This window comes from Colletotrichum higginsianum, chromosome 3 (assembly GCF_001672515.1).
Source record: "Colletotrichum higginsianum IMI 349063 chromosome 3, whole genome shotgun sequence".
NCBI classification, from domain to species: domain Eukaryota; kingdom Fungi; phylum Ascomycota; class Sordariomycetes; order Glomerellales; family Glomerellaceae; genus Colletotrichum; species Colletotrichum higginsianum.
The window spans coordinates 4842238-4867310 of NC_030956.1; the positions used below are offsets into that span (position 1 = coordinate 4842238).

General features: G+C 56.9%; 4 protein-coding genes across 4 annotated transcripts; 1 reads left to right on the plus strand and 3 right to left on the minus strand.

The window, feature by feature from the left end:
* Positions 1–1604: 1604 nt before the first annotated feature.
* Positions 1605–1913, minus strand: CH63R_04990 (uncharacterized protein; the record flags this gene model as incomplete). Its single annotated transcript, XM_018299965.1, has 1 exon — positions 1605–1913. One exon carries the CDS (start codon positions 1911–1913, stop codon positions 1605–1607), a length of 309 nt encoding a protein of 102 aa, XP_018161211.1.
* Positions 1914–9057: 7144 nt separating this feature from the next.
* CH63R_04991 (uncharacterized protein) lies at positions 9058–9574 on the minus strand (the record flags this gene model as incomplete). The annotated part of the gene is made up of 2 exons (XM_018299966.1): positions 9058–9297; positions 9353–9574. 2 exons carry the CDS (start codon positions 9572–9574, stop codon positions 9058–9060), a joined length of 462 nt encoding a protein of 153 aa, XP_018161212.1.
* A 9756-nt stretch (positions 9575–19330) lies between these two features.
* On the plus strand, positions 19331–20275 carry CH63R_04992 (C6 zinc finger domain-containing protein; the record flags this gene model as incomplete). The annotated part of the gene is made up of 1 exon (XM_018299967.1): positions 19331–20275. One exon carries the CDS (start codon positions 19331–19333, stop codon positions 20273–20275), a length of 945 nt encoding a protein of 314 aa, XP_018161213.1.
* Positions 20276–24215: 3940 nt separating this feature from the next.
* Positions 24216–24938, minus strand: CH63R_04993 (uncharacterized protein; the record flags this gene model as incomplete). The annotated part of the gene is made up of 2 exons (XM_018299968.1): positions 24216–24768; positions 24862–24938. 2 exons carry the CDS (start codon positions 24936–24938, stop codon positions 24216–24218), a joined length of 630 nt encoding a protein of 209 aa, XP_018161214.1.
* Between the last annotated feature and the right edge of the window lie 135 nt (positions 24939–25073).

Below are 25073 nucleotides of genomic sequence, written 5' to 3' on the forward strand. Positions count from 1 at the left end.
ATTGTTGGAAAAATGCCTCGAATCGTCGAGATCATTGCTTAGTTGAGAAGTCATCCGAAAGGGCCCGCGGGCAAGGCGTTTTGCCAATGAGATCAACACAGCGGAGAGGGAGGGAGGGGGAGGAGTCCTGCCAACTTCCACTCAGCATCTCTCTCCCCTCCTCCCCCTCCTCCCCTGGTCGACCAAGCGTAACTCGGACCTGACAAAGACGACAAGCCCATGGCGACATCCAGAGGAAATGATCAGGGTCACGCAGATGCCCTCAACAGCCCAATGATGTTTAAGGGGTTGACTGAATGAGCTGTCCTGTCGTGACGCATGTTGAAAGCTGGTATCCGCCGCCGGCTTGTCCACGTTGCATTGACCGTCGCCCCAGGTGCAGGATAGAAAGGACGTCGATGCCTTTTTCTTTTCATAAGCAGGCCGTGATTCGCGATATTGGCAGCAGCCACAGCAGCAGCAACCGGGGGGGGGGGGGGTTCCGAATGCCGTGCACCCGTGCAACGCACGAGCGTTCGTATATCCGTGGCAACGCAAGATGCTTTGGCAATCCGCACACGGGCCCATTCTGGACTGATATGGTAACCTTGCGAACGATCATGAGGGGATCGCTTGACGCAGACGGGGCGCGTCATTTTGTTCTGCCAGGGAATAGGAAGAACCTGGAGAGGGATACGAAGCACATACAAGCATAGACCAGGGCGCCAAATGCCAACATGCCGCCATGCTGTGAGCTGTCAGGACGGACTCCAAGATGAACATGGATAACAGGTCCATTGCCAGGCTTCAGCAAGCTTACCCTGCCGGAGCCTGGCACGTATGTATTCGTACAAACGGACTGCTGAGTGCCTCCTCTCCTGCGAGCACCTTCAAATCGGTTGGCCGCAGGGGGTGACATCTGTGGCCCTGAACAAGGGCACCAGGTTCGTCCGATGTCTGTATCCGCACGCTAGTGACTAGATACCATGTCCGTGAACCGCCCTTCTCTCTTCCCGCCGGGCGTGTGGCAGGCCACATGCGGCCGGCTCATCAGTAAATCAGATGCGGTCGTCAGGTTGGTGGAGCCGTCACCCACAGGCTTTTCGCAGCTGCAGCTGCAGCAGCCAACCCCACCACCAATGCGCGCGGGATGATAATCACCGACGGATTGATTGCCTTACCTAGCCCAGCATAGCGACCCTGGGCTGCTTGGTGGTTGTCGAGGCCTGTTGGTGCCGCCATAAGTGGTATTGGCGAGGAGTCCCGCTGAGTAGGACTTCTTGGACCAGTCTAGACGCTGGTGAAATCGGATGTGCGTCATCTGGAGACTCCGGACTCCAGCTTTGTTACTTGCTTACTCGTATGCGCCGGGCGCCTGTCATTGTGTGTTCACCGTATGGCAAGGATGATAGTCAACGTCATGGTGTGTTTGGGTCTTCGGCACAACCGACCTTCCTAACCCTCGCCCTCGCCCTCGATGTAACATTCATTGGTTTGGCACATATGAGGAATAGCATCGTTTTGGAGTTGCAATCAGCGCTCAGGCTTCTGCGACCACACGAGCCCCATGCAACCGGAAGAAAAAGAAAGAAAAAGAAATAGATATACTCCATTGTGGATGTTGATCATAGAACGACGTTGCTTGCAATGGACGGTGTCGCCGAGCGTCCACGACGGCGGGGGATGAGGGAGGGAAGACAAAAGGGAGGGGGCCCCCGTTCCGAATGCAGCGTCAACTCTGGAGTCAGCCACCGTCGTAGAAACAGAGTCAAGTCATCGACACGCTCAACTTCGCGAACAACCTTCCACAAGCCTGCTGCTGCTGCTGTTGCTGATGTTGCTGATGTTGACCAGTCGGCCCAGAGGTGAGATATCAAGCGTTTGTGCGTGCGTGAGTTCTGTCTGCGGTTGACCAATTGCTCGCTGACTGGCATGGTGATTAACCCCCCTCCCCCGCCGACCCGGGTATTATCGTCAGGGAGAGATCAGATATAGGGGCCCCGGGACTCAGGATTCCGCTGCAGGACAACAGGCATGACGATCGGCTCAAAAGGCACGCTGGGCTCTGGAGCCACACACGGAGCCACTCGGTACCAGCCAGCCTCCGTGCCTCTCTCTCGCCGGCCCCTGTTATCCCAATTTTAAATTCGTCCCATCTTCTCAGCCAACCACTCTGACAAGGATGCCACCGGAAAGCTAAATGAGGCTCGCCCATGCATTCCGAGCCAAGTCAGCATGTAGACTTGCTAAAAGGTGAACCGAACCTCTTGATGTTGAGCCAGCATCATCATCGTTGTGAAGGTGTACACGCGTACGATGTAGAGTCCGTAGGTACCAGTACTCTGTAGTCTCTGCCACTCCGCTACACCCCCGCTCCCCGTCACCGGTCGGATGAAGATGACCGGGGAGGGCAACAGGGTCGGTTCGGCCGATCTGCAGCTACGCACATTCGTAGTAGCATGAACATGGCAGGCAAGCCAGGCAAGCAGGACCGTGCTAAGCCGTCCCTGTTCCCAGCTGGCTGGTACCGCTGCGGGTTAGGTCAAGGCCCATTTCGGTAGCGTCGTAGGTGGGCGCTGCGGTGTCTCGAATGTGGTGCTTGTACGAATATTTCACCCAGCATAACCCACACTCGCTCCGGTGACGGCCGTTGCAAGGTTCATGCGCTTCCCTCGGGATGCGCAACGTCGACTGTTACAGCGCTGACACAACCACTGGACTGTCGAGAATTTGTGTGTATCCGTCCTGCGCGGCCCAGTCCTGCAATGCCATAATGCCTACACGACGTAGCATTCGCCGCTCGCGCCCGTTTTCTAACATCTTGCCTGTTTGAACGGGGTGCTGAATGAATTCGCGGCGCCAAGGAACTGATGTGCCCAGCAAAAAAGAAAGAAAAAAACCAGGCCTGTCATCTGGTCCCAAGGTCCATGAGGGCTCCCGGTACGCGAGAAATTCTCCGGCTGGCTACGTCGAGGCAGCGCATGAAACTTGCTCAGATGACGCTTGCCCTGATCGCGTGCGCAGGCAGGTATGGATCGATGCCGACAACGAGGGATCACAAAGAGGTCCGTGAGAACGAGGGTGCGTCGCGCTTCCATCATACACAGGCGTCCCTGACCATCCTTCCACGTTGCATATGCCTGGTGACCATTTGGGGATACTGTATCGCGGTGGTGCTCATGTGCCGTATGCTAGATGCACTCTATGTATGCGGTCGGTCGGTTCCTTGAAGCGTCGCTGAGCCAGGCTGAGCCAGGCTGAGTCGGGGTGGAAGGAGAGGACGAACGAACCCAGACGACGATGGAGACCAGGACGGACAAAGCTCCGGCCCATGTATGTCTTGACTCAGTTGACTAGCGGTCAGCCCAATCGATCTATGGGACGTGCTCATGTACGTGCAAATCTTCGTGGTTGACATGTCGGTTCTGTTGCATGATGCTGGCTTGAAGCTTGCAGTCCAAAGCCACGCGTGTCCCAAATAATGCCGAGTCCCGACGGACCACTGTCGAAGAGATCGGCGTCGGTACACGGCGGGTGCCCACCGATATGTGATGAATGACGACGTTCGTGATGTTTTGGAGATGCTCGTCGGACTAGATTCAAAGTTTCGGCAGACATGAGAGGGCGGGATGGCTCGTCACCAGCACCTCGTCCAACTTGAACGAGCAGAGAATAGCAGACTGGCCGAGATTGGCGTTTCATTGCCCAAGTGGAGCAGACGGTCATGTCGGGTGAAATGAAAGCGACGGGTTCGCCTGAAATGACTGAAAAAAGCCGATTCGTCCATAGACAGTCAGTCACACTGTCACAGCAGACAGCAGGCGGACGGTGCCCCAAATCTGCCTACCCCACCACTTTATCGTTCTTGGCTGTGACGGCAAAGTCAACTAATAGCTCCGAGGTTGCTTGCAGTCGACCAGGATGAACTCTTGTGTTGCGTGTGGGTGTTGGCGTGGGCGTTGATGCACGCTAGGCCTTCGTACGATGGCGGTGCCGAACCTCTAGCTTCTTCGACTTCCACAACGGTAACCCGGGACACGATGATGGACCGTGTCGTCGACTGGGACGCCGACGTTATCTTCTGCATCGTACTCTGTACTTTGCAGCAAAGCCGCATCGCTGGAGGTCAGGAGCAAGGGCAAGGAGATAATCGGAATTTTCGTTACTTGGTACGGGTAGAGCGACTCCGACGTGGGACTTGGCAACAACTGTCGGAGGCTGCGACTCGCTGTGCCGCAAGTCGGGGAAATCGACGTCCGGAGAAAAAGAAAAGACAAAAAGATGGGATGACAAGTTTGATTGACATGGGGACTCGTCTGATTGACCGGGGCTCGTGGACGTTCGCTGGGCCTGGCGTGCTGAACCAAGACATTGTTAGCAAAGACCTGGCCGGACCTGGACCTGATGGACCTGGATCTGAACCTGGGCCTGGAGCCAGGCCCTCTGGTCTCTTGATCTTGATCTTGACGTTTTTGATTGATTGCAGGATGAGCGTTCGCGCAGGCCAGCTGCACAATCCCGGTCTTGCAGATAATTCAGTACTCGGCCGAGTGGTGAGGTCTGTTAGGAATTCAGGTGAGGTGGGGTAGAAAGTTGGGGGGGGGGGGGTGACGGTTGTTGGCGCACGATTCAGAGCATGTTGAAGGTTGCCGCGAGCCACTGGAAATTGGACGAGAATGAAGCAAGCCCGAAAGTGCCCAGGAAACCCCAGGAAACCCCCGTCATGGTCTGGTAAAGTGACGACGACTGCTGGGGAGGTGCTTGCTTTCTCTGGTATGTCGTAGGCATCTGTACTCTGGTGACCCTGTACAAACAGGATAGGTAGGAACAGACATTCGGAGGACGACGACGAAGACCAGGACGCCTGGTGCAGCTTTCAAGGTCTGCTGTCTGCAGGAAGATGCGCCGGGGAGTTTTTGTCTGATGTTTCGCCCCGGTCAATCGCAAATTGGGCCCGAGATACCCAGCGAGAAACCGGGTCTGGGGTGTTTCTCTCGGAGCATTTCATTAAGTTGGATGAGGATGTCCGAGGCGCCAAGGGAAGGACCTGGCCGGGTTCTGCTGCTCAAATCATAAATGTCCGTCGCTGAAGTAATTTGCCGGCCACGCATCCACCTCTATCCGCAAAGGTGCTGGCAGCTAGCTGCTCAGAGGTGGTCGCCGCCGTCTTCGTCCTGCCTCTGTCCCGAGGTACAAACACACTAGCCAGCCAGGCTGACTAATGGTTCCCCCTTCTGTCTCTCCCTTCTGCCCCGTCTCCCTTCTACCGATTGCTTCCCTTCCTCACTGCGATGGCAATGACTGGGAGAGTCGAGATCAGACGAAGAACAAGCCCGCAGCGGGACGCGCAAACAAGTTGGATCCGTCCTGGTAGGTATGTGGCTAGCTGGCGGGCCCTTTATTCTCCTTGCCTGCTGCGTGCCCTGCACGCGTGGATGTTGAACTTACACTCAATGTAAGACAATACAAGACAAGACAAGACAAGGAGCCGTCGATGTCGAGAACAAAAGGCGGCGTGGGGAGATGATGCGTTGAGAGTGCTGGGTGCTGGCAGAGACTTAGATGAGGTGAAGAAAGTTCCGAGCGCCGTTGCACCTTCCCGCCCTTGCAACGGTGGGACCAATCCATCCTCCAACGCCCACGCCCCACACCCACCTTCTCGCACACCTCCTTCCGAAAACTGCGGCAGTCAACAGTACAGCACGGGACGTACTTGCTTGCCTTACCTACTAGCTACACCACGGAAGGACAGTGGTACGTATCCTGACATCCGCTTATCTCATGACACCTTCTTTTCTCTCTTACCGCTCGCAATCCTACCTTGAAGGATATGACGAGAGAGACATGCTCTTGAGAGCCAGACAAAGTCACAACCCCAGTCCTCTCATGCTCTCTTCCATTGATTTCCGGGTCCGTAGGATACAAGGGACGTTGTCGTACGTACGTACAACTTGGGCCAGGGCACTAGGAGGTGGGTGCGTTGATATGAGATGCTTACTGCGCCGGCAAGGAGGCAGGCGCGCCAACACGGCTGCAAGCGCAAATGCAAGTGAGGTGCAAGTGCAGGTGCATGTACCAAAGGAATGCTCCTTCTTGATTCCATCGTCGGCATCGTATCCCAATAGGATTGATTTGGTGTCTCCGCCTTCTCACATATCTCGGAACTCCTCACGGCGCTCCATCACAGACCCCATCGTACGAAACCCCCATCACACAGCGAACTCCCCGCCGACTCCATGTCCACTGTCTGTCTACCTAACCCAACTAGACTCGGTCGCCCGGGGCATATGCGCCAGATTCATCCATATCCATCCCCTGCCCCTTCTCCCACCAAAACAAACGGGGTCGTTCATCAATCGCGGCACCGCCACCAAAGCACTCACTTGCACATGAAGAACATGGCCTATGCCATCTGCCGAGGTCTGCCTTTTGCTTTCTCCACCTAGGAAAATCGACGCATCCATCAATCGTTACCTTGTATCTGCACAGACGATACAACCTAAGTGGTTTACGAACCAAGACCTGGCCCCGGTGACAGTCAGTCAGACACCAGTCTGGACCGGATCACGACCAAAACACTCGCACCGCGCCAACCCGGGCCATCATTGCATCCAACATCGTCTCTGTCCGCAATCATACATTTCGTCTGCCTTTCCGCAATTGGGCTTCGAGTCCACGGGGCCATTTGGCCCTCGCCACCGTGTTTTCTTCGTCAATATACTGCAGTACGGACCTGGTCCCGCCTTTCGCGGTGGATAACGGCGGCACTTCCGGTCTCCCATTTTGCTGCGCACCTCCTGCGCATGGGGCGCTTCTCGGCATGGAGGAGGGGAGGGAGAAAGGGAAGGGAAACGAGGGCAAAAATAAAAATAAAAACTCTCCGGGGCGGAGGCAAGGGAATCAAGCATCCAGGGAGCACAATCCTTGCCCTCGGAGCATCGGCTTCTTTGCGATTCAACTTCCGCACCGCATCGCATTGTACCCGCCCGACCAGCCTCTGCTTCTTCATCGTCGTTGGGATTTTGACTCAGTGCCTCTCCGCCTAGTGGCTTGAGACCAACATCTTGCACTCGAACCCAGACTTGGCTATCCCCTGAATTATATTAATCCAAGATTAATCCAGCAACTTGAGCTAAGGACCCAGCCAAGGTTGCGACCCGCGTCTTCCTGCAACCTCTTCTTCAACAGCGTCGCAACGAACCACGCCCAGCCGTCCTGTCGCTTGACGAACGTGCAAGGAGCTGCCTCCCCCGTCGGACTCCCTGCCACTCGGCTCCACCATGCCTGTCTGTAGAGTAAGACTGGCTTCGGCCGCCAGAATCCGAGCAAATTGTCAGCCCACTGATGACCATTGAAGCTGCTTCAACGACTGAGGGACTGCCTACCATTGCTTGTTTCGGATGGCATCACACGGCTGCGACATACACAGGCTACAGCCGACTTACACACCCTCCACCCGGAAAAATTGCATCTTTCCGTTGCGGGCTGGCATCCAAAGTTCGGACGACACATGCAGCGGAACGCCCGAAAAGACAACCGGTATTCGCAGCATTGACCGATAGATGGGATCGTCGCATTGACAGCTGTCGCGAAATACTCACTGAGACACGCCTCGACTCGAAACTTGACACAACCGCGAGTCATCTAGGAACCGGTTAACAGCTCTCCACATGCCCAACTCGCCCCCAGCGCACACAAAACCCAATCAAGGACTTTGGTAATACACAACGATGCATGACAGGAGCAGCCGCAGATCAAACAAGTCGCGGGAATGGGGACCGCAGCAAACTCAATAAATTTCCAAGGGCAGCATTCGCATGGATGTCTTTAAGCAACCTAGTTGGCTTGCCACGACCAAAAAAAAGTTTGAGGCTTGACAACAGGTCCGGCAGGCCTGCCTTGACAACCCAGATGCGGACGAGCACTGCCATGGTTTTGGACCAGGTTAGTAGACCAAGGGACCAGAGCAAGCTATTGAGGCATGTCTGTCAGGTCCAGGATGGAAAAGACCATCTGCGGAGTCTTTTTTTCAGTGGCGCGCAACCAGGGCCAACCCAGCGTCCGTGGCATCAGCGCGGGACGCACATGCCAGCCGAGCGCCTTGCAGATCGATGCCAACCAGGTTGAGGAGGACTTGGCCCGGCGAATTCTGATACTGTTAGCCCAAATGAACTTGCCTGTCAATGAGAGGACTGCCGCGAAGTAAGCGAGCCAAATGTTGGTTTGTCTTGGGAATGCCCCGCAAACAACAATGCCAGCAACACCGACAACAGCAGTATGGACAACAAGCTAGTTGCACATGGGCAAATTGTAGGACTCTCACCGAGGTGAGATGATGACAATATCCCTTGCTTTGCGAACCAGTCTCGCACTGAAAATTTCCGCGATTCGGCTCGATGCCGAGTCTCCGCCCGGCTCCAGTATGGTCGCCGGTCTGGCACCAAGAAAAGGATCCCTGTTGTATGGCTCAACGGCTACCGGCTCTGAATGAGACAAATTTCTTGGGGTACCTAAAACTCATTTCACATGACAACAGTCATGGTCGCCAGTGGAACCTCAAGCGCTCTTGTCAGTAGGCGACACTGGCCAGCCTCCTTCCTCGCCCACGGATATGATGGTTGGAAGATGAGGCTGTTTTCGCATTCAATGAGGAGAAGCCGAGGATACTGGGGCCAGAGAGTATCATTCTTCAGATGAACGATAACATGTCTCCTTGTGGCCAGGATTGATTCTGCAAGCTTGGGCCTGTGCATCACAACGTCGCTTTAAGTACGTAGACGACTCCGTCACACCACCGGGACGGCGCTCACAGAGTTGCCCGAAGGCTTGAAGGCGATCGTATCAATGAGCGGCTGGTGTGGCGTGCGCACAGTTGGGGAGACTCTGCCACGAACAATCCAGGCCAGCCACATGGGCTGCCTGTAGCTTGCTCGAACGCCATGACTGCAGTAGCCTCGCTTAGTTGAGGACGAGACCTTCGCAACACCACTCATTGGCACCGGAACGAATACACGAGGCACTTATACGACCGAATAGATGTGGGTGAAGGCGAAGAGAGCCTGCGTCTATGCTGCCGATTCATCGGTCAGTCACCGCAGAACCCCATGCGTCAGAGTCCCTATTCGGGATGGCAAAGTCGCACCAGCGCATCCGAAAGAGGCCGAGGGTTAGGCCTTGGTTGGGGACCAGGTCGACATCTTGTTGGTGGATTTTGATCGCTTCCCAATCCCAGGAAGCAAGCAGAGGAGAGAGGTGGGGTGGAGGCGCGGCCACGGCGGCTCTAGGGATGACGACGAGGGGGCCATGGCTGGCATCTGGCTGATCCGACGGGTTTACGGTGCCTGAATCCAGCGATCCCTCCCTGGGCACCCACGCAGATGCTGGGAGCGAGTGCATCGAATGGGATCCAATGATCGAATGGTGATTCAAAGGCAATGGGACGAACGCAAGGACCCAGAGCAAGCATGACGCCAACAACCTGCATGACGACCACTGCATCCCTAGACGCTTCGTCTCGCCTCCAAGTAGCGTGTTGCTGCATGCGCCTGTAGGAGTCGGTACTCGCTCGACCACACCCTGCTGCTGCAACTAGCATTTCTCCAACTCGCTAACTACACTGTTGGAGTCAACGCTGCAGTTTGCAGCTCGGGTCTCGAGCGAACCAGCAGCAACCCCAGATGGATGGCCCACTGGCGCCCCCGTTGTCGTGCTTTTGCGCCGCCGGCACTCTCGATCATCGGCTCCGTTGTACGGTAGCTGTAGTGCATTGGAGGTATACTGTATGCCATCATGCAGCGCTGCCCAGAGGCTTGGGAGAGAGAGCTTCCGAGAGAGACGACGTCTTAAAGTGGAAAAGCAGCGGGGAGAGATCCCACCCAGCAAGGTATACCCAGTCTCTGGAGGGAGCGACAAGCCGTTTCGGGGAGCAGGACAGGTTCCAGAACGTTGCAGGACTCGAGAGACTCAGCACGAGCGGAAGGCGGAAGAACTTGGAAGCACACGCCTCGAAGCAAAGCCACGAGAATATTCGAGGCAAAGCCACCTGAACTTCGCAGGTAACCCTGGCCCTGCGAAGCAACAGGAAGGGGGGACCATGAGGGGAATCACCACACCCACTCCCGGAGAGGGGGGGGGGGGGGGTGAGGGGGGTTCAACTCTGTAATCAGGAGAGGCCCAGAAGAAGTTTAACCGCGTACGGCTTCCCCGACTAGCGGCTTCGACAGTTGGATGCCGTTACGCCCGTGCCTGGATACACATTGACACACAGCCGAACGAGGTTGTTGTTGCAGCAGCAAAGAGACACCAAAGATGGTGCATGTTGTGAAGGAGAGCCAACAGCAGTCTCCTACTTGGCTCTATAGCGTCTTTGGCTTCTTCCACCCAAACCCGAAAATGGCATCCCAAGTTTGGTTGTTCCCGCATGACGTGGGGCACGACACGATGCCCATGCGAGCAGCACCAGGCCAGGAACACGATGTCGGCGCATGTCGGCGCGGCTACGCTACGGAGAGTAGACTCCCTGTGGGCTGGAGATTGACGGCGTACGATACTGTTATATCCAATGCGTGGCTGCAGGCTTTGTTCGGGTGGTCAGTACGGAGTGGTATGGTGGATGACCAGCCTCGTCTAGCCACCCCCCCCTTCGCCCCTCCAACGGCCGAGCGGCCTAGACCTGACAACGTCGGGGGGCGGGCGCGGGCCACGAGCTGCATCTCATCTGTGGCCGACTGGTTGGAGATGGGTCGCTGGAGAAGACTCATCTCGTTACGGACGGCTCAACTGAAGACAAGATGAGGCGATTCAGGGCTAGCAGCCGCCGGCCGGGGGGTTGACACGGAAGCGATGCAGCTCTGGTGAATGTCAGTGCACACCGGACGAGCTGCAGACGCGCGGAAATCACGAATTCGACGCAACAGGGAAAAGGGAGGTGAAGGACGTTCAAGGCAAGACGGAACCGGCGCGCACGACAGATGTTCAAGCTGCCAGGGGTCATCGATCCCATCGACCAGCAAGACGGACGGACGGACGGACGGACGGACGGCTTACCTTCACAGCAACATACTGTAGATCAACAAGCTGTTCGTCCAACATGACGAATCTATGTGCCTGGTCACCGAAAGGACAACAGTACAGGTATCAGCAGCCGCGAGCAGTTGCCAGTGCGGAATGAATTTGCGTGGATTCTTCCATGAGGTCTCCATCCATCTCGGGCGACGTGCCTTGGTGAGAGGGCTGGCCCCAAGCCAAGCCCCCCAGCCCCGGTGCCGTGCTAGGGCAAGACAAGGTGCCTGGGTGCCTGCGCAGTATGCTGAATGCTGACCAAATGGCAGTGAGCAGCTAACCCGGGACAGGGCACTACCGCTACCGCCGTCCCTACTCATTGTACATGTAGTACGAACGGAGAGACAGACAGATGGATGGATGCTGGCAAGACCGGGTAGGATCTGAAAGGTGCGAGTGACCCTGTCCGGATCGGTGACGCATGCACGGAACTGGAAACGGGTAGTGCCTCGTGTGGCAGAGCGAGCTAGCCTGTGAGAAGGAGGGTACCACGGTCCTACAGGGGTAGACGAGGCCGAACACTCACACCCCCACCCCCCCTTGCAGCAAAGTTACAGTACGGACGACAACTGGAGCTCAGCAGACCGGCTCCGTACTTGGACGGCAACATTGCCCCAAATCATTTCGGGGAGGTAGGATGTCGACTCTGGGTCCGGGAGGACCAGAACTGCGGGCAAAAAAAAGAAGCGCTACCGCCACCGCTTAGCTTAGTCTTGCACTTGCAGAGTCCACCACCACCACCACCACCATCTCGGAACGTATCCGATCCTCGCTCGGCCTTGCCATGTGGGATCCAATGTCCAATACCGAGACACAGACACATGGACGACAGACAGACAGCACGTTGTCTCCTGCTCTCTCTCTCTCTCTCTCTCTCTCTCTCTCTCTCTCTCTGTCTCTCTCCCTCCCTCCCCTCCCTCCATCCCTCCCTCCCTGTTGTGCCTGGCTTCGCTTCCAGCCGCTTCACCTGGCGTCCGCCTTGGCCCTGCAAGCCGGTGCTTTTCAAGGAACACGGAACAACGGGCTCTTATACCTGCTTCTCGCGGCATGGCGATTGCGATGCCATTACGTTGCCCCGCATACAGTTCAACTCGTCCCTGGAGGCCTACCAGGTTCAAGGGCTCCAATCTCGTTCTCGCACTCGCACGAACCTGAAGAAGGCTACGGCTACGGCCTCGGCCACACACAAGCGTGAGTACTGCATTCAAGTCCGCCCGTCAATCGTCAGTCGTCAATCTCAACAAAAGGGAGAGAGGGAAAGACAGAGGACACAGATATGGCACAAGAGAGAGAGAGAGAGAGAGAGAGTGTGTGTGTGTGTGTGCCTGTGTCGGGGTGCCCAAGCCCAAGTCGGCCGGTGGGGAGTAGAGTAACGGTGACAGCTCTCTTCAAGGTTCTTCGCCAACGGCCGCCCGTCCCTGGTCCATGTCGCCGCGCCGCCTTGTCCCCTCTTCCCGTCTCCCTTTCCAGGTCACTCACTTTCTCACTTTTTTTTCTCCCCCCCCCCCCCCCCCCCCGGCATTACAGATTACGCAGTGTGTGACCTCGAGCTCGGTCTCCATCTTCGGTCTCTAGTCGCATCCCTATCTCAGCCCTCTGCCCCTGCTTGCTCGCCTTGCCCGCCCGGTCTGGCCGTCAGCCAACTGTGGATTTAAAGCGTCTTGTCGGCCAAGGTATCATCCGGGTGGAAGCCACGCGGAAGAAGGGTTGCCCACGAGAGGCGGCTGAGGGGAAATTGCGTATGGTAGCCCTCACCAGGGGGGAACCGCCCGTCCCCATTGCTACCATCGTCATTCCTACCTGCGTAGCACACCAGGAACAGCAAATGCAGGCTACAGGACGGCTGCGGTCGAGACCCTGATTCTCGACGTTTGCTCCTCTTCGGGGCATATTCGTACCGAGCGACGACGAAACCGACGACGAAGACGGCCGAATCTTGACTGTTCGCGTGCCAGGCAAGGTTGGATATACTACGATTCGACTTGGCCATGAGCATTGTTAATCCTTGCCGAATCGTTTGCGCACGAGGCCACGACGGGCGCAGCCACTGTATAGCAATACCCAACCCAACCCAGCTCGATCGATTCCTGTGCAATACGGATATCGCCGAGAGCCTCGTTAAGAAGTGAAGCGGAGGCCCCGTACGATATCAATACGTGTCATGGGTACAGATGATATCCTCACAGATGCACAGGCCTCAGCCTGAGTAAGTGCGTGACATGGCCTGCTCGCCGACTTGTTAACTGACACCCGCACGCACACACACGCACAGCTGCGCGCCCACAATTTAAATTCGCCGCCTCCATTTCCCAGGTTCTGCGCTAGGGCGCAACGTGCCGTTCTCCTCTGCTGAGGTGAGGTGCGGACAGTGCCACCAAGCGCCCGTCGAGAGACACCCCCCTCCCTACCCTTCCTAGCCAGCCTATCCGGACGGCACACCCTGATCGTGTCTCCCATTGCATCAACACGTCAAAAAGACGGCCCATCCGAGATAGAAGCGCAGAGACAAGGCAACGAACTTGCCTCGAACCGCCCAGGGACCGCGGCAGGCCTATGATAGCTAGACACGCCTTTTCTACAGAGATGATGGACCACAAACAACCTCTGACCGAGTCTCATTCATGGCCCATCTATCAGCCATATCTCTCTCTTCCACTCTTCCACTCTTATTTTTTTACTAACTCACCAGCCAACTCACTTTCACTCGACCCTCTCTCTCACACACTCTCTCTCTCGCCCGCTGTTACTTTAAACCCACCCTCTCTCACTCTCGTACACACTCTCCCGTCCGTCTCTGTCTCTGCTGGTCCGTGGTTTGCACCGGTTCCCTTTCATTCATCCAGTGCCACCCTCCTGGATCCGTCATCTCATCTTTCTGTTGCGCTCGCAGGTCGATCCCTCCGCTCGCCTCTCCACATATCCCACAACCTTCTTTCGACCCCATCGACCATTATCTGTTCACCCCCCCTCCCCCACCCCCTCCTCCTCAAGTCCTACTCTTACTCTAGTTTTCCTCTTTTTCCTCCACCGGGGCGGCCCCTACACACCCACGCCCGCTCATCTGTCCCCCCGTCCTGCCCTGAACGGACCCTGGGGGGGGGGGGGGGGAAGGGGGGCCTACCGATACCCATTTGCAGCAACGACAGCAGTTTGGCGCGAGCTTTGCCATGCGCTCGTCGCATACTAAGTAAGTCCATGTTTTTGCATAGGGATCCGATTCGCGCTTCTCGAAGCTAGGTATTCGTAGGGACCTGAAGAGCATGCTGTGCTAGGGTATCCAAACGCCATCATATTGTCCACCGCATCCATGGGCACTTCTTGCACATCGCTTTCTTATTCCTTCCGAGATCTAATGTCTCTCTATCCACACTTGTCCACCTGGTACCTACCTCTCCCACTCCCTCGTCCTGGTCAGGTCTCTTCAAGCAATATCAAGTCAATCTTACAGATCCTCCACTCTTCTCCCGCTGCCTGTCTCCTGGCCCCGGCCAGGTGCCTACATCAACATGCTCTTTTCGTGTGTACCCGCACCGTTCCTCCAAGAGCGACCCCCTGCCGGGAGGGTGTTGCCCCCCCCCCCCCCCCCCGACCACTCGCCTGGCATCCATCCATCCCATCTCATCCCATCTCATCCCACCCCGTCCCACCCCATCCCACCCCATCCCATCCTATCCCATCTCATATCCCGTTCCATCCACCAGTCGTCAGTTAGTCTTCTTTTCCCCCCTTCTTCCTGGCTCCCGGCTATATTTGAACATACACTACATTCCCCAACCTGTCAATCCATCTGCCATCTGCTACCGGCTCCGACATTCGAGACAATGACCACCCCCTCTCCCTGCCCACTCCCACCTGAACCAGACCTCCTTCACATCACCCATCAAATTTGGCACTCTGCGCACTGCATACACACTACATACACGCTGCACAGACACTGCACACACTGCCTGTCTATTATCCGTCAAAGAGAGAGAGAGCGCGTGTGGGTGTGTGTGTGTGTGTGTGTGTATGCGTGCGCGCGAGGGACGCTGTCCTCTCTCTCCTGTCGTCTCTCACTTCTGGATTCTGTGGCCACGGCCGCGGTTCCGTCCCGTCTCCGGGCCTGTGTCCCTGTCTGCTGTCCGTCACCCGCCCGATGCTCCTCTCCTAGCTTGGGCCTGACTCTTGTCTCCCCCACTGTCTTATTGCCTTTTGTGGCTTCATACGTGCTTGCTTTAATCTCGTCGAGGAACCCTCAGACCCAACGCTATCATCGCCATCGCTATCGCTACCGTCAGCAAAATAGATATACTCATCTCGCAAGTCTGGGTACTGCATCATGTCAAGCTGTCACTCATCATCTGCCATTCTGCCATTACCTCAGAGCGACATTGTTGTGCTCTCGCGCTCATGAAGTCAACCAGCTTGCATGAGCGGGCACTGTAGCATCACTCACATGTATCCCAGAGAGTAGAGTACTGACTGGCTCTCTCACACGCGCACACGCACATGCACACACACACTTTCTCTCTCTCTCTCTCTCGGTCTCTTACCCAGATGCACGGAGAATTCGATAGGCAGGGGATCGTGATGGCATAGCCCTCTACCCTTGATTAGCAGCCACTCTCTAAAGACGTCGACCGGGGTCCTCCCTGGCCTGCCTGTCCCTCTCGACCAGATCAACCCTGAACCACCCTAGCTTCATCTCAATTGTCCCCCTCTCTCCTCCGTAGGCCCAGCAGGCCTGCAGTCAGTCAGTCACACAAAAACCGACCGGGAGCCACCGATCGACTACTCCCAAAAAAAATAAGTCTATGGGCCCTGCTCTCCAACGTATCCATATCCAACCCTCGACAAATACCGCTTCTTTACTCCGGCCGCCAAGCGTGACAGGAAGACGCACACACAGAGAGAGATAGACAAAAAGAGACGAGGAGCGGGCTAGATCTTCATCCCGTCCTCCTCCTTTTTCTCTCTACCTCTGCTCCACTTCCACCTCATCTTCCTACATTTATACAGCACACATCCAACCCGACGGACAAGCTTGCCGGTACCTAGGTATCCGAATCCCATCCCACCTATCCAGCCATCCGCCTCCGCATCCCGTGCCTAAGGTCCAGCCGTGGGACCTCCTGCAGCTGCCCGCACCAGCATCTCCCTCGACGAACCGCCAATATCGCCGGCAGGTAGCTTCATTGGAGCCCGAAGGATTGTTGTTGTGCGAGTATCACGCTGCGTCAGCATCATCGTCGTCTCACAGCAGTCGTGGCTGCATCTCCCTCCCAACTGGTTTCCAAGGACCGCCGATTCGACCATTCTTTGTTGCCTTCTGGCACCTGGCATATAACCCAAAAAAGAAAAACAAACCCCCCAACCGTTTGGTTCTTTCTGAAAGAGGTCGCGAACGAGCTACATCGAAATCCGAGGAAATCTTGCTAGCCCAGGCCCTCGTTTTCTTCTTCCTTTGCGAAAGCGGTCGTGGTTTCTGTGTGGCTTCAACTGTAAGCAAGCCTGGGAACACTCAAAACCGATCCGACGACCCCAAGAGGACCCAACGCGAATAGGTCGAGAACCAAACCCTTATTCTTTTCCACTTTTCGGACGGCTAGCGGGAAAGAAAACGTCTCCCTCGCTTCAATCCAGACTGATCAACAAGCCGAGAACGCGAGCTAGGGGAACAAGCCAGCGCCAGTCCGCTGCGACAGACCGACAGATTTCACCAAGACGGAGAAAATAGAGAGCTTCGATCTCGTTGAAGATTCAGGGGACTCTGAGGCATCGTCAGGGAGAAGACAGATATAGGGGAGCTCTCGACCCAGACGCGCCCCCCAGTGAAAGCTACATCACCGACATCCATCCATGCAAGACATCAGCAGAGACTGCGATACGTCGTCTACCTCGCTCGGCCAGCGCCGAGGCATCTCCGATCTGGCGCGATTCGCCCTTGACCTGACCTGGGCAACTCCTCCAGGAGCAGAGTCCGAGACTCCTGCTCGTCCCAGAGCATATCCCTCTCCGCCCATGTCAGGATCTCCTCCCCCTCCGCCCAAAGCAAACCCAGAGGCTGGTGACCAAGGGCAACTGCATGGCAGCTATCCGTCCACCACCAGCCCGCAAAATGCTTACCGGGGAGGATTGCCGCCAACAACGACGACAACGACGACGACAACGCCCCAGGCCGACCCCCGAGTATTGCTTCCGCCGCCGCCGCCGCCCCAGCCCCGATCATATCACGCTGAGCAACAACACCACGATAGGATGCCTTACTCGTATCCTCGACCCGACGATCACCTGCGCAACACGCCGTCTGGATACGCACACCTCGCGAGCCAGGCTCTGCAGCAGCGACCTCCGCCCTACATGCAAATGCCGGGTCAGTCGTCGCTGCCACAGCCGGCCGGAGGGCCCCATCAACACAGCTATGCGGCAGCCATGTCGCAGACGTCCCAGGACAGCGCTCCTTACACGTCTCCCAAGACGCAGAGAAAAACAAAGGGCCATGTGGCATCGGCCTGTGTGCCATGCAAAAGGGCCCATCTTCGGTAAGGCGCCCTCTCCTGTCCGCAGACGACCAAGCGGAACGTGTCGCGGTGCCTTTTTTTTATTTTTTTTTAAATATTTTGTTTCTCCCTATCTCCCCTCTTTGCTTTGGTGACGCTAACATTCGTGTCTCTAGATGTGACGGTACGTACGGCGCGTGCGCCAGTCGGTTTTCCTTTCGTTTTCCTTTTCGTTTTTGCGGGTAGCCTTTTGTACCCTCCACCACCACCAACCCCTCCCCCCTTCCTGTCATTCGTTCCTCGGACCAATCGTTACAATAAGTCTTTTTTTTGTGCTTGTGCCGCAAGGGCAACATGGACGGGCCGAAGGTCTTTGGAGCGCATGAGACTGCGAGTACCCGGAGAATTCTGCACATAATCACCGCGTGAAGACAGTGGCTCCGAGCCCTGAGCGCGATATTAACCGCGACATTCGACGCAGCGTGCAGGGATCAACCCGACGACCTGACACCAACGCTGAGGGGCAAGACGATCCCCCCCTATCCCGGACGGATCCTACGCAGAAACTCAGACGGAGAGTTGGGATGGTGGCATGGGATGGATGGATGGCGCAGCCCTCCAAAAAGAAAAAAGAAAAACAACAACATAAATTTTGGGAAAGACAAAGGCTGTTGGCTAGCATGTCTTGGGTTGTGTGCGGTGGTGTCTGTCCATGGGATGCACGGGCGAGCAGCGATCTTGTCGTTGTCAGCACTTGACCGACCATCGAACGCCCTTGGTTGAACTTCTATCTCGCCGGCCGGACTCCATTCGTCATTACCACCTGTTCAAGCAAGCGATCGGCCGACAACCCCATAATCGTCGGGTTCCTGGACCCGTGTCATCCGGGATTTCGGGCCGGTAGCCAGCGAAGAGAGGCGGGTGACAACCGGTGCCCCCGGTAGCGAAAGCTCAAATCTTGATTATGACTGCGGGACCCGGCGAACTCGCCAATCGCAAGCCGCGGCGCGCCGGTGTGGTTGCGACCAAGGCGTGCCACGTCTGAAACAGAAAGCGGAGGTGATTTTCCCATGCGAAGGGCCTTTCGGGTCGGATGGGCTCTGGCCTTAGTTGATCGCCGCTGTTCTCCCTCCGTCCGACCCTGGTAGCGCGCGGGATGATCCCAAGTGGGCGAGACTAGCGTGTCACTCACTGTTGTGTCGTGTCAAGTCCAATGCAACGATGGCATGGTGGGGGTTGAGGGAAAGAGAGAAAGAAAGAGAGAGAGAAAGGAGCAAGTGCTTGTTGAATCGGGGACGTCGTCAACATAGGCGACGCGGTATTCTGCTCGGGTTACTTACTGGCTTGATTGGGGCTATTGCACTTGCAACCAGCTCCGAGTCGCGCGCTTTGCGTGGCTTTTTTTGTCTTTTACGGTTTTGTTTGTGCTGGAGACACATGGATGGCAACTTGCTGACTTGCTTTTGCGACATACAGCTCAACGACCGTGTTCGCGATGCACGAGCAACGGCAAGGAAGAAGCTTGCGTCGACGTGCAACACAAGAAGCGTGGTCGGCCACGGCTGAGGGATGACCGAGATGCCCGCTACGGACCCTCAACATATCAGCATCCTCAGGATACCGCAGCAGCAGCAGCCGCCGCCGCAGCCGTGGCCGCCGCGAGGAGACCGCCGCTGAGCCACTACTCGGCCGGCCCTCCTCATCCCATCTCAGGGTACGATGATCCCATCCGAGGTAGTCACTCCTATCGTGTTCTAAAGTCCCAACCAAGCGAGCCCATTGCGCCGGCGCGTTACCTCGACCGAGCTTCCATGGCCGATGCCAACATGTACGCGCAGCCGCCGCCCCTCGCGGCGGGGACGCCCGAACCCGTCGCCTTCCTGACAATGGAGCTGGAAATGGCGCGCGCCTCCCCGGCCTTTGCCGATGCCGTCGGAATTCCGAACTTGAGGGGGCGGTCCCTCTTGGACGTCGTCTTGCCCTCGGAGCGCGACAAGATCCAGAGCCACCAGCGGAGCATGCAGGATGAGAGGTCGAGGAAGGATCCCGTCTATCTGCCTCCCATCTTCGGCAGGCAGGAGCAGGAGCGCGTCTTCGACTCCCTGCGCTTCGAGGCTGACGAGATCTCGCGCTTCCAGCTGGATCGCCAGGACTTCTTCGTCTTCGCCGCGAGCGACGGACAACCGCGGTCCTACTCGGTGCGGTTGGGTTTGGCGAAGCGGGAGTCCATCTACTTCATCGTCCTGCTCATCAACGCGGCGCCAGCGCTCAGGTATCCCTACCCGTCGCCGTCGCCCCACGCCAGAGAGATGCCGTATTCGTATCAATCTCAACAGCAGCAGCAACAACAACAGCAACAACAGGTGTATGCACAGCACACACCCGTCTCAGCGACCTTTGAGCACGCGAGACCTCGGTTCGGCGAGGGCACACTCGCGCCGCGGCCATCTCCTGGACAACCTCCCCACATGACGACCCGCTTGAGCCCGGGCACCAGCCCCGGCATGCCGTCATATGCCGCGTCGCCAAGCCGGCCAGACTATGCCGCCGGTCCTTCGTCGTACCAGATTCCTCGCAGTGAATTACCGCCGACCACTCGGCCCCCGCAACCCTCTTTCCAGCTGCCGCCCATCCGCGCCGGCCCGCATCAACCGCCCCATCCGGAGCCCTCCTGGCAAAGGGACGACCGGTCCGGCCGAGTCGATATCGGCGGTTTGCTGGAAAAGCCGGATCCGCAGCAGCGGCGTCCGCAGTGAGTGAGCGACTTTCGGCCGCCCTAGCGGTCGTGGTCGATAATGATTTTCGCTTCCGTTGGCCCGGGTGTGGTGCTGTGCTCTCCCTCGCACCGTCGATCGAGTCGTGCTCCCAGCCAATTCTCTTGATACGGGATGGCCGCCGTGTCCTAACTCTTGTATTTGCACCAAGCCCCCCCTTTTCCTTTTAAGACCGCCGCTCAGCTGTTCATCCTCTTTTTTCCCCACTACCCCCCGGCGGCCGTGAGCCGTCACGAGATACCACTTGTACAACCACCCTTTCTTCTTTTTCATTTACTCACACTTTTTGCATATACTGAAATCTTTGCTTGCTGGGGCCGGTTGGGTGGGGGGGCGAATATTTTTTTTTGGCATCTGTTTAGGCGTTTGTCATAGCTTCGGGTTCCTGGGTTGTCAGACTTGCGTGGGGGGGGAGGGGGGGGTCTGTTGCATTCGTCGGCGAAAGATGTTGGAGAGAGAGAGAGAGAGAGAGAAAGAGAGAGAGAGAGAGCGTAGAACTATGCTGATGTTGCCTTCTGACTGCGATTGGTAATGGGCGGAGCAGAGATAGGGAACCATGCATGGGGCGGTCATCGTGCGTGTTTTGTCGATGTCTGGGGTCCCGGACAGCTTTCTCGTTATATCTCAACAGAGAAATTCGCCGGGCGATTCTTCGCTGGTCACACCGTCTGGCTTCCTCCCATGTTGTTTGTGTGTTTGTGCTGTCTGTCCCTCTCGCCTTCGTTGTCTCAGTACGCCCTCTCTCTTCTCTCTGCCCAGACCTTTGCGTAGTGGTGTTGTTGCGTGCTAGTCAAGCTGATAATGCCGGCGGCGACGTCCTCTGGGCAGCGGCGGCGGCGGCGGCGAGTCGCTGAACATGGACGATTCAGCAAATGATCGCGTGCGCTCCACGACCACAACCAAAGAGACAACAAAGCCGTCTCTCACTTGGTTGATGGATAATAAGAGCAAAAGAGAAGGGGTAGAAGACCTGGTGTAGGGGAGGGCGAGGTCGCAAGTTTTTGATGGGAAAGGGTTTACCCATCATCATCACTCAGGGACCCGGGAATTGCGGAGACCGTCGGGAAAGGTCAATGCGGCGAGACAACGCTCCCGCAAACCCGGCAGGTGATCCCGGTGGGCGGCGGTGGCGACATGGCCACGAGGGTCGGTGAAGGGATGCTCCATGCTCTGAAGGGGTGAGGCAGCATGCGTCTATGTCGATGGCGTCAGATGATTGTCCATGCCCCATCGAATAAGAGGAGAGGGGGAGGATAATGCCAAAGGGTGCGAGAGAGAGAGAGAGGGGGGGGGGGGGGGGACAGAGGGAATAGAGAAATACGGATAGGATAAAGAAGAGGTGAAGGAAAAGCATTGGAGTATAAGACCTTGGAGTATTAGGGAGGAAAGGGTCAGTTGGGGACGACGATATTCCCCCTTCCCCCCTGCGGCCGCACAAGAGCAGGCCCGTAGATAATTTCAAGCACCTGGTTCATAAGAGAGCAAATCAACATACGCTACCGGCCACTCACAGACCCCATTCGCATGTCCGTTCTGCGGACAGTCTGCAAAAGGCTCTGCAGAGCCCATCCACTCAAGCGCCCAGCCGGGCGGCCGGCGGATGCGGATGCATGCGTCTGGCTAGAAGTACAGCAGCAGTACCCCATTTGTCTGCGTGGTGTCGCGCGTGTCCAGTCCAAGTAAGTGGTGCATGCGAGGCGGGCGTGGTGGGATGGTGGTGTGTGTCATTTCGCGTGGCCCTTGGGACCGAGCCCTTAGTGTCTGGATAGTCGCATCCGCATTGGAAGGTATAATCCGGGCCTGGTATTGGTGCCGCCGGCCTCTCGAGCGCTGGGTGGTTTTTGGTGACGGGCCGCCCGTCGTGGATGACTCCGTCTTGTTGCCGGCGAGCTACAACAAGCATCCATGGTCTTAGTAGACGAGAAGCGAGAGTAGCCCCCCCCCCCATGTGGACTGTGGAATGGACCGCGGAGGAGGGAAGAGGGCAAAGGGTCTGCCTGTGCCTGTGTCTGTCCCGGAGGTTTTCTCGGGACTTGGTTGTTCTTGTTTGGACGTTCGGGGTGAGTCGTTGATGTTGCCTTGTTATTGGCCCGGCGTTATGTCTCTGCCAAGCGGTTCTGTGTTTCCCGCCACCTGCTTGCAGACGTTCTGGCGCCTCTTCTTGTCAGTTCTGCAAGTCTTTGGGCGTTGTGTATGACCGTCGGCTGATGGGCATCTCCGTTTCTCCTGGCCGCAGATCTTTCCTCTGTGACTCGACGTAATGTGGGCAACAATCCCAACAAAGCCAGAATGATGAGATGAGGGGAGCGGAACTCCATGAGATGATATGAGATGGAGACAAGAAAGGTGCGAGGTTCAGGGGCACATGGAAAGAGAGGGGGGGGCTTCACCCAGGCCAGGTGGAAGGGAGAGGGGTTACTCTTCTAGTTCTCCTTCTGTCAGTCTGTCAGTACTCAGGCGTGGTGGTCAACCGTTTGCGTCTCCTTCATTACCCCGGAGCCCACCGAAAGGAGGGACTGGGAACCAAACAAGGAAACGAAACGAAACAAAACGGATCTAGTGGCATGTGTGCAGCGTGCAGCGTGCGCCAGCCAGGGGGGGTCGGATGGGAATTGGGATGAAGATTGCAGGGGGGAAGGGAGGTGCTCATTACGGTTGGGGAAAATCTCCGAGACGCAGCTGCCCATCCTGCTCAAGGAACGGCGCCTCAAAGAGTTTTTGGTCTTTCTGCATGAGTATGAGTGCGTGGAGGGTGGTGGTGGTGGTGGTGGTGGTGGGGATTCTTCGAATATGTATAGAATTTTGCATTGATAAAGGTCGAGACTCATGGGATATCCAATTGCTTATAAATCTGCAAAACATCGACAGTGTGGGAAAACGCCTCTCTATCTGCGGGTGAGAAGAGTGAAGCACCGAGGGAAAAGACGACAGCGGCAACGACAACGAAGACGCCGCCATGTTGACTTGCGTCCGAGCAACGGAGACGACAGCCCAATGTTGAAACGCTGATGGACACATTGGGAGTGTGGTGGATGCGTGCAGTCCAAAGGGGGGAAACGCGGCAGGGGTTTGAAATTATCCATTTACTATTTCGAGCCTGGCCTTCACAACCACCGCAGACTGGCGCCAAGCTTGCCTGCCAGCACCATGTCGTATGTCTGAGGATGTCTCGAGGGATCGGAAATAAGAGTCAAGACGAAAAAAAAACAGACGGAAATACGGATTTCGAGAGAAGAAAAGACTGGTGGCCCATAGGAATGTCGACCTGAAACAAGAGAGGCGCTGCCGACGGATCTTCATCATGGTCGCTGCTTTTGGACCTCTGCGTCCAACGTCTCCAGCGCGCTAGGCTGCGAAAAGGTCGCATAGGATGCGAGATGGGGCAAAGCTTCCTGAAATGGGCTGTCTGCCACCCAGAGGGAGGGGCCACTTGAGTGTGTCCCACGGCGCAAATGGGAAAGGCGTCGACTGTTAAGGTTGTTTCGAAACGGGCCTCGCATGGCAGCCGGGGGGTCGTCAGATGTGTCTAGCCGCTTGTTTGCTGGGGAGGAGGGAAATGAGAGAGGGGCATCAGGTAGTGGCGATGCCGACCGCTAAACCGCAACGTGAGCAGCAGGGTGGGCTACGCTGTATTAGTCGCCAACTGACAGCTTCATCGTCGTGTGCCCGGGAGTCGAGAGTCAGGAGTCTCCCGACTTGCCGGAGCGAACGAGAGGGACGGCTGCTCCTTGAATGACTGCTACTCTGCCGGTACGTTGCTGGGAAGGAATTGCGGCGTCCGCCATCGGATCCGACCGAAAAGAGGAACTCGAACCACGCGAGATGCTGGGAGCCCCAGAGGGCCAGAGGGTAGTACGGATGGGTGCTAGCTAGACTCTGAAAAGAGAGGGGCGATGCTGCGTTGCCGGTGGACGTCGGACGGTCAATCTTCCTGTTCCTGCATGGGTGGTATCACGGGATGGGTTGGCGGCGGGCGATGCGAGACCTTCGCGTCGTGGTGTCTTGAAGAGTCTGCAGGGGAGCCGGATAGTCGTTCCGCCGCGTACGAATACCCGTCACCGTCGTCGTTGCCGCGGCCGACTGTCGAGCGCGGCGTCGCATCGTGTTCGGCGGGCTTGCATCGATAGACAAGTTTCTTCTGCCGCTTGCTGTCCTGGACCCGGACACCAGGGTGAGCACCAGTGGGGATGAGAAGTGAGGTGGAGGAGGACGAGGAGGAGGAGCGGCGAGCCTCAAGGGCCTCCTGATGCTGCCGATCGAGCTCGCGCTGCAGCTTATCAGGCGACGGCGGCGTGCTGTCGCCAAATAGCTCGTCAAGGCCCCTTTTCCTGCCCGGCCGCGGTGACGGTGCCGCTTGTGGGATTTCCATGTCTATCAAGCTCTCTGCGTGGGGCGCGAGAGGGCTTCGGGGAATGCGCCGGCCGGCCGCCTCCGAAGCAACAGCACCTGGCGAAGGTGGTCTGGAGCTCCGCCCACTATCCGTCGACGCGCGCTGTCAGACGCAACACTACCCATGCAGCCGTACTGCGATTCTTGGGTCTTCCTAGAGCCTGGAAGTTGGTACTCACCTTGCACTTGGAGGGTAGGCGCGTGTCGAGGCGACGCCGTCACCCGCAGAGCTTTCCGAATGCCTGTCTTCGCACATAGTTAGTGCTGCTGCTGCTGCTGCTGCTGCTGCTGCAGTTAGTGAGTGGACAGAGATGCTTAGTACAAGTCTGACACAGAGTACAGTTGTCGCTCTTCGTCTTGACAGCCAGGTCTTTGCAGGTGCATGGCGTCC